General features: G+C 34.7%; 1 protein-coding gene across 4 annotated transcripts in view; it reads left to right on the forward strand.

The window, feature by feature from the left end:
* LOC109843938 (putative methyltransferase NSUN6) overlaps positions 1,542–9,618 on the forward strand; it is a 35,498-nt gene continuing 27,421 nt past the window's right edge. For 2 of the 4 annotated variants that reach the window (XR_002247842.1, XM_020412927.1), the window contains exons 1-5: positions 1,542–1,776; positions 1,889–2,025; positions 2,531–2,930; positions 3,915–4,062; positions 5,745–5,882. Coding sequence is in view for 3 of the 4 variants with exons in the window: in XM_020412927.1 (XP_020268516.1) it covers positions 1,705–1,776; positions 1,889–2,025; positions 2,531–2,930; positions 3,915–4,062; positions 5,745–5,882 (895 nt within the window). In the remaining variant the exon portion in view is untranslated. The remainder of the gene's footprint in view (positions 1,777–1,888; positions 2,026–2,530; positions 2,931–3,914; positions 4,063–5,744; positions 5,883–9,618) is intronic. The other 2 variants (XM_020412926.1, XM_020412925.1) reach the window with 2 other exon arrangements.

Raw genomic sequence — 9,618 nt, forward strand, 5'->3', positions numbered from 1 at the left:
AAGCTGCATGTTTAGAGTTCTGAAAATCCCCTCACACCTTACAATGAATTGTAAATGTTCTCGCACTTAAATAAATCAATGAAAATGCCGTCACACATACAAACTCAAAGGAAATGCTTTCACATTGGAAATAACTCATAGAAGTGCCATCAAACCTGAAAAAAATCGAAAAAAAAACGAACGAAATGGCATTCAAACTGTCTGTTCTTGACAAATTGACCAAAATAATTCCTCATGTCTACCATTATGCACACATCGTGTACACTAGAGTACTAGTACAAATTAGATAACTGGCAGTAGATTTCACGCAATAGCTTTTGATATGACTATACATCCAAGATTGAAGACTTTTTATAGTGTTGCTCACCGCATAAATAGATTTATTACGAAACTATAAGTATTCACCGATAGCTCTACCAAACTCACAAGACAATTACAGAACCAATATCATGGAGGAATTCTATTGGCAGCGACTGCCAACAAACAATGGCAACACGTGTCGCTATTTCTCCCATTTTCGAATCGGGACGGAAATTATGCCTACGCCACCCTCAATAATTGTATTTTGCACTAAGCGGGCAATTGAAAAAAAAGGACATGCTTTTCTACAGTGATCTCTGTTACTCATATGAAAAATAAAATAATTACCGCTTTATCTAAAATATTATGTGTTTAGCATCTTGATTTTTGTTTCTGTCTCTAAGAGTGTTTGATTTTACCTTTAAAATATCTTTAGCTATATCAAAATTTTCAATTTGTTATTAGAGTTGAGCATTATAATTATTTGTGCGATTAAAAAGCAAATGTTCAGATTACTTAAACTAAAAGTATAAATTTTACAAGTTATATGGATCGAAAACCTTAAACGCTTAACCCATTTAATACTTTTTTCGGAGGAACATTTCCTTATAGTATAAAAATGAATAATCAAGTTATAAAGATTACAAAAAATAGACAAGAGAGAAATATAAACATACACATTAAATATGAATTTATCAATTGTCTTCAAAATAAGAGTCTTCTCCACAATTGAGAGCAAATAAAAACAAAAAAAAGAAAGAAGTAAAATATTTTTTTTGTGTAACAAGAAACAAAGAAGTAAAACTTGCAAATAAAAAACTACCACTGGGATTACAAGAAAGAAGAGGAAGTTTTTGATACCAGAGGGGGGAAAATCATTAGCGTCAATCCGTAAGGTAAAAAAAGCTATATATAAAAAAAAACATCTCGGTTGCAACTTGCAAGCTTTAGAAAATATTTTTTTGGGGGATTTGGTGGGGGCTTTTTACATTTGACCATTGACAATCGGTTGACACATCAAATAGGGAGAAAAATTAGACACGTGTCGTGATTGCTTATTAACAGTTTGCCAATAGGATTCCTCAATATTGTGAGGATTGAAAAACAAAATAATGTGTGCAAGAAGAAATTATAAATTTCTAGTCGGTTCTCAATAGAAAGATTTATATTTGAAAATCAATATTGAACATTGAACTATCTAAAAATTAAAATCCGATCGAATTTGACTCCAATAATTTAAGGAACCATCGAACATATCTCACATTCCTTAGCGGATCCGGATCTCCAACTGCGGTAAGCGGATATTTCATAACCCGACTCGAATCCGGACCACTGCTCTCCCCGGTTACGTGCCCTAGAGCTGCGGTAGCAGCGTAAAATCAGTCGGCAATTGTGTAGCTTTGAATGAAGAAAGGGAGGGAATTCCTTCTCCAAATCTCGCGCCGTCGTCATTCGACCTCCTCTCAAACCGTAAAAGTACCAACCGAAAGATTTATTTACCTATTTATTTAGGGATTTGTAAACCCTAAATAATGATACAAATTGAGTTTCCGTTACTTACCTTTTGGGTCTTTCTTTCTGTCAACAGATGGATTCTTCTTCATCTTCTTCACCATCGGATCGATACAGCTTCAATCCTAAGCTTCAATGGAATCCTGAGGTCGAGGAGTACCTCGTCAAGGCCTATGGCGCTGAGCACTTCGCTCGGATTTCCAAATCGCTAACGTACTTCTTCGCTTCTTTACTCCATTTCTTTTTTCTTCTTATCCTCTTTAACAATTGCGGTCTTTCGATGGAACACGCGGTAGCTTTTCCTTTTTCATTGTGTTGCTTATGTACTAAACATGTTGAGTAAGTTCTTTGTCTGTCTAGATTGGCCACGGAAATTTAAATTCACGGGAGCAAATACTAGGAAATGACGAAAGCTTGTAACTTTATAATAATTTTTTGTTTTGCGTAAATTGATGGCACTTAGAAATATAGAAACTGTGAGAAGGGGGGGGGGGGGGTTACCCCTTGATTAGCTACCTGTTAGAGGGACTAAATGTGTTAAATGTCCTTTCCGCTACACCAAAACTTCAAAGTTGTTGCGAGGGTTGAGGGTTGCAGTTCTATATTCAAATATTCTGTAGCACGAATATTGGCAATTGGAAGTTTCAAGAGTTGCAAAAACTTTTTTTTACTCTTTGAGTTGTAGCTCTTTTGCTTACCGACCATTTATTTTGTTCAGTCACCCATCTAGTTACTCTTGCATTCGGGTGAATACTCTCAAGTCCATAAGCGATAACGTTATCACGAAGCTGATGAAAATTCTAGATGAAAAGAAGTTCTCCTCTAGAACAAGTCGTATGGACATAAGGGAACATGGTGCTATAGATGAAGTTGATCAAGGGAATTTTGACAAAACTCCTGAGCTTGGTACGACAACAAGATTTGGGGACATGAATAACTCAACAAGAGAGTTACAAATCCCTTCTATTTATAAGTGTGAATACCCTGGTCTAGATAACGTTGTGTTTGTTAAAGGTTCTGGCCCGCATGAGTTACATTATGGTGATCAAGCTGCTCAGCCGTTGAAGGAAATAATTGTGAGCCGTAAATGTGCTGAGGCAGTTCTTCGAGGTGCTCAGGTACACTTTTGCATTCCTCTTGAACAATTCTTTTATGATACCAAGCACATCATAAATTTTCGTAATTAGTATAACATTAAATTTGAACCCTGGCTTTATCATTTTAATGCATATTATCTGGACAATTCTATTAGCATTATCTTCTACTTTTTTTTGTCTTTTCCTATATCTCTATGTTATTGGTAGCAGGCTTCTTCAAATATGTAATCTTCATTATATTTCTACTCCAGTCTCTCACATCTCCTTCAAAGCCGTCAATGCTCGACTTGCTTGGTCCGCTTTGCACTTTTAAAGTTCTTCTCATTCTTTTTTCTATATTTTGTTAGTAATATTTTTCTGGAAGATATAGACCATCTATGTTACTTAAATGAAGCGCTACTTAATCCCTAACTTGAATTTAACTAATCGTTACCTGCAACTGTGACTAGTTATGTTGATGTTCACTCCTAGGACCATGTCCATGAGTCCGGTTGCATCTATGTTATTTTGTGTTTAAACCCATCCTGGAGTGCAGGCTTCTGTACTGGATATTGTTGAAAATATTTAATCTTGTAATATCAAGAAGACGTTGTGTTTTTAGTTATGCAATACAAATCATGCTTGGTTATATGCATATATTATGATAGATGTGATATTGAGAAGTTAACTGACATCTATTGCAAGGAACACATTGTTGATACTTGATTGATGGTATGGAGCATTTGGTATCCTCCAGCTATGTTTAACCCTGCCATTCTTTCACATCTCTTTTGTAGTTACTTCTATATCATTGTGTTGTGAATTTCTACATATTATTCTAGGCCTTCTGTATCATGTTTTTTTATTTTAAATCACGGATTTGGATTTGCTTGCTGGAATTATAGTTTTGTCCTTTTTTTTCAAACATTGTCCTGTGTACAGTGTGCATCCATTTCTCGTTAAAAGTTTGAATCTAATTGTCATGGTGAATCGTCACTTGTCTTTATGGCGATGCTTGCCCTGCAGGTTTTTGTTCCTGGTGTTTTGGCTTGCAGTTCACATGTTGAAAAAGGAGATGTAGTTGCAGTTTCAGTAGCTGTGGAACAGCCAGGGCCTGATGGTAAATGGGGATTTGGCATAACACGTGGAATTGTTCTGCAAGGAATTCAGTCAGGCAAGCAATAATCCATGACTTACTCAAATTTATGAGAGCTCTTGCAAGTAAATAGTGTAATCTTCAAATATTATTTATTATATGATCTCTCATGAAGGTAAAGGCCTTCTATTTGTCTGAAGTTAGGCTTCATGGGACAGTAACTCTCTACATGAATACAAGTTGGAACACATTGAATTAGCAATACTAGGTGTAAAGATAATGCGACAAAGTAACTCAATTAAAAATGATAATTACACATATCTGCAGAATGATGACAGTTTCGTGTTTGTCATACATGCAGAAAATAGCAATACATCGAAAAGGCTGACCTTAACAGACCATCCTGACAAGTCAACAGTATTAACGTCCTGTTTACCCAGTTCACAGCGAAATCAAAACAATTGTTAGAATACCCTCCCATGGAAGAGACCGGTTACACACTAAAGGTAATGGAGACACAGGTAACACACCAAAGATAACACATAATGGTCACCCCATGTTTTACTTGCTAGTTGTATACTTTCAAGGAAGATACTGACTCGGGCATCTGAGGGATAAAGCAATGATCAGCTTTCACTTTCATTGTTTTTTGTGTACAGATATGCATGGACTATACCTACGTTCTCAACAATAAATCTTATTGATGTTTGTAACTTTGTTTAAGTATCTCAATGTGATTGCTCAGTGCTGTTTAATTTCTTGACCTGGAACCTAGTTTGGTTTAGATAGGACTATTTAATATTTTGTTACAATGACCTGTAGCGGGTTTAAGTGGAAAAGGGGCCTCAATCCCTAATTGCTTTCTTGACCTCCAATGCCTCTTTTGCCTTTTGCTTTGAGTAGAGACGCAAGTGCATCCAGATCATCCAAATGTGATCATCCAATATTAACCGATTTCCAAATATAGGCTCATGAATTTTATATCCCTCCTTTATATATTAAGAGAAACCGGTGGTTTGCTATTCAAGCCTACTATCTCAAAAAATTGCCACGTGTCCTTTTATCTCAATCTAAGAATGACATGTGGACACCTGAGCACCTTCTATGGAAACTTGGTTTTTCCCATATGGTTTTGCTTACATGAATTGCTGCATACCCTTTGATGCAATAATCTTAACATTGGCACATTAAACTTGGGTAATGAAAGGAAATGCATCTGCATGGTGGTAGTCGTATATGATTTCATTACTTTCCTTGTATCCTATTCGACTCTTTACTGATTCAAATGTAATAATCATTTACCTGATTCACCTATGCGATAATCTTAAGTCTCTTATGTGCATTTCATGAACAACTGTTTAAGTTTGGGTATTGAAGGGAAATGCATACTCATTGTTTTTTTATTAAAATTTTCCTGTTTGATTTTGTTGCTTATTGTTTTTCTTTTCCTGTCAGAAAAGTGGAAAAAAAGTGCTGAGAAGCAGCTAAGATATTGTGCTATTGATAATTTAGTTTTTCTTGTAGTTATTTTAGTCATATATGCATTGATATCTAAATCAATTATTATTTAGGAAGTTATCTGTCTTATTAATTTAATATTTTTTACTTTTGTCAGCCTTGAGTTGTTCTAGTCTTATTTCTTGGATTTAGTGATACTATGTTATCGAGTGGGAAACATAAACCTCCTTCTATAGCTTGTTTGTAATATTGATGGCTTATAGTTTTTCATACTAAATTTAATACAGACTAAAATGTCACAGATCCTCAATATCATGAAAGGAGTGGCCTCTACATTGGGCAAGGGACAGCAGTAATGTCAAGGGCTGGTATCTTTCGTGCTTCAAAAGGAGTTGCTGTGGAAATGATAAACAGAATCTATGAACTTCCTTCCTTCTATGGTAATTTAGTCAACTGGTTTGAGGCATATTTAAAGTTCTTATGGATGATGAGTACAGCTAAAATTTTCTGATTGAGGTGTTTATAAGTGATAATATTGATATGTTACTGATTTTGAAAAGATTATGTGCTAATGCATCAGTAATATCATACTCACCACTTGTTCATCCACTTTCTAGTTTTAAATCAATCTAATAGTTTGGCCTTTGTTATATGCTTGGGATCTTGTACCTTGTTAGACTTGCTACCTTGCTGGAGAGTGGAGACTCATAAACTATGCAGGGTAGTTTAGTGGATTTTGTTGAGGGCAAGTTGTTAAGGCACTTTGCCGGGTTAAGCAGTTAGGTATACCTGAACACCTAGGTGGAATCTAAATAGTTAGGTAGTTAATTAAAGGGCTATGTTTTCTAAAAGTAGACTGCATAGTTTTACGGTAAAAGTAGCCTAAAAATATTATATCACAAATATGTCAATTATATGTAATTCCAATCACGTCATATTATCTAAGGACAGCTACTTGATTAAATGCTATTTGATAATGTATAATGTTGGCTAAAATTAAGTTCTCAAGTAGGACTGCTACAGAAACTAGCCTTGATTGATTAGCCAACTGTTGGTAAAGCTTTATTTCAAGCCTTAAATATAGGTGAAATTGATACAAACCACCTTTAATTTTTTTTTTTCTGATACAAATCACCTTATATATATGTGTTATCATCGCAATGTCACACTTTTGGGTAATTTTTGTTTTAAAAAAAATTTATACTCCTCATTCTAACTAAATAAAAAAAAGAGAGGAGGAGGAGAGGGGAGGGAAGTTGCTTGAGTGGATGACATGAGAGGAGGGAATGAGGTTGGTACCGGTGGCGAGAATAGAGAGAGAGGAGGGGGAAGGAAGAGGAGGAGAAGAAGGAAGAGGTGAGGAAGGTGAGAATGGAGGAGGAGATGAAAGGAAAAAGGAGGTGAAGGGGGAGGAGAGGAGGATGAAGAAGAGGAGATTGAAAGGAGAATGAAGGATGAAGAAGAGGAGATTGAAAGGAGAATGAAGGAATGAGGTGGGGGAGGACAGAAAGGAAGGTGGAGAAGACAAGGGTAAAATGAGTGTTTTAATTTTTTTTGGCTGAATAGTGACGGAGGCGTGACACTGAGAAGATAACACATATATAAGGTGGTTTGTATCTATTTTATTTATATATAGGGTGGTTCCCATGAGAAAACCCTTATTTCAACAATCAAAGCAACATAAAGGTTAGTCATGAGGAGAGATAAGTATAAAATAATAAGATAACGAAGATGTGTTCTTTTATCATCTCCAGTTACTATGACGTACAATATTGACATCTCACAAGATTGTGTAAATGATATAAGCTTCTAGATGATTCTGACATAATTGAAGTATAAACTTAAATAATTCTTCATAGAGCCACTAATTTTAAAAAGAAATTGACCTGTTAGGTAATAGGTAGAAATGCAAACACTTAATGTAATCAACATATATTTTAGATTACTCACTTGTGACAATTATTAACACTCGTGTTCTCTTCTTTTTCAAAACAAAACAACATAATTAGACTCTTAAACTATTTTGACTAGTATTTATAAATCAACATGTTTTTAGATTACTCACATGTGAGTGACAGTTATGAATAGTCGTGTTCTCTTCTTCTCTTCTTCTTTCCCAAAACAAAACAACGTAATTAGACTCTCAAACAATTTTGACCAGTATTTATAAAATTTATGATGCAATTTGTTACACACAATGATATTATATATGTATATATGTGCGCGAGTGCGCATGTGTTTGTATGTATGTATATATATGTATATGTGTGTGTGTATGAGTTGACTACTACTAATAGTATCCAACAATTGAGTACTATCAATCCACTTTTTGAAAACTGGAATCCAAAAAAGAAAATCCGAACCGGTGAATATGATGTTCTACATATCAACTACTTAGAAATAAAATTTCATCAACGTGTTCTGAAACATAATATATCAAGAGGCAAAAAATTAAGTAACTTTATGAATATTTTGATATGTTAATTTCGACATCAAATGCATGGGCTAATGTTATTGAAATTGTTTGCAATTTTGTTTCTATAGTAGACCATATCCACTAGTTCGGATTTTCATTTTTGAATTCCAATTTATAAAATTGGGTTGATAGTATCTAATTGTTGGATACTTTGTTTCTGGATAGTTCATGTGTAGTAGAACACATCCATCGGTTTGGATTTTCATTTTTAGATTCTAATTTTTAAAAAATTGGGCTGATACTATCCAATTGTTGGATACTGTTAGTTGTAGCCCATTTCAACATCATTAACCCATGCATTTGTTGTCAAAATCAACGTATCAAAACTTTTATAAAGTTGCTTAATTTCGCATGTTGATATATTATGATTCAAAACACATTGATGAAATTTTGTTTCTAAGTAGTTCGTGTATAGTACATCACATCCACCGATTACGGTTTTCATCTTTGGATTCTAATTTTCAAAATTAGATTGACAATACCCGTATATTGGATACTATTAATAGTAACACACATATACATACATACATGAAGTAGGTCCCATTTTCTAGAGAACAACTTTAAATGTATGGATAATAATTGGCTACGTCACTAAGAAGCACCAATTCTGTACTTTTGTACTTGGTACTAAGGATACTCATTTCTCTCTCTCCCCCCTCTCCATACACACACACATAGGTATGTATACACCCACACATATATGTTATATAGGTGGGGTTATAATACACACAAGCTATAATATAGTTACACTCACCTGTAAAAATGTACTTTTGCTCACCGATTTTAGTGATCCACACCATTCATTGTTATCTGCATATCATCAAGTGCAAGTGGATCAAAAATCAGGTGGTTTAGAATTTTCTATTCTATAATTCAAGCAATTCAAAATAACCGACATCTGAGATAGTGACAACCCGTCCATTTCTAGGTCATTAGATAAATAATTAGAAATATTGAATCTATTTGATTTTTGGTCTATATGTAGTTTTGAGTGCATAGATCACAATATGAATGATGTGGGTCATTAATATCAATGGTCAAACGTGTATTTTTACAGGTGTGTGTAACTAAGTTGTACTTCGTGTGAATTGTAATCGTACCTCCCTCTCTCTATGTATATGTATGTATATATATCGAATAATGGATATGTTTGGTACGAAGCACCAATTTTGGTGCTTGGTAGTGATATTGTCTGTTCTCGTACAGTCATTTAATTGGTGGAATAATTAAGTGGGGATTATTTTTAAATGGACCTTTAAATGAGTACACGAAAATCATCCATGTCACTACCAAACTAATTTTATGCTTATATACATATAGAGGGGGGGGGGAGCACAAAACTCTTGTTAAGTTAAGTGGATAGGAGCACTTGTCTTATCCATTAGTTTTGCTTTAAGATTTGTGTTGGCATGTGATATAGGAGCACTTGTCTTATCCATTAACTTTGCTTTAAAATTTGTGTTAGCATGTGATACACATCAAGGCATGGATCCCAAAGATAATCTTGAAGTGTATCACATGCCAACATGAATCTTAAAGCAAATCTAATTGATAAAAAAGTTGGTAGCTAAAACCCTCAATCAACTTAATTTTATTCTGGCTTTTCTCTCTCTATATATGTGTGTGCTGGTGCGCACGAGCACATATCATGGGTAGGTTTTTTTGGGTTGGGTTGGGTTAGGGGGGGGGGGGGGGGGGGG

The sequence above is a fragment of the Asparagus officinalis genome, chromosome 5 (assembly GCF_001876935.1).
Source record: "Asparagus officinalis chromosome 5, Aspof.V1, whole genome shotgun sequence".
Lineage (NCBI taxonomy): Eukaryota > Viridiplantae > Streptophyta > Magnoliopsida > Asparagales > Asparagaceae > Asparagus > Asparagus officinalis.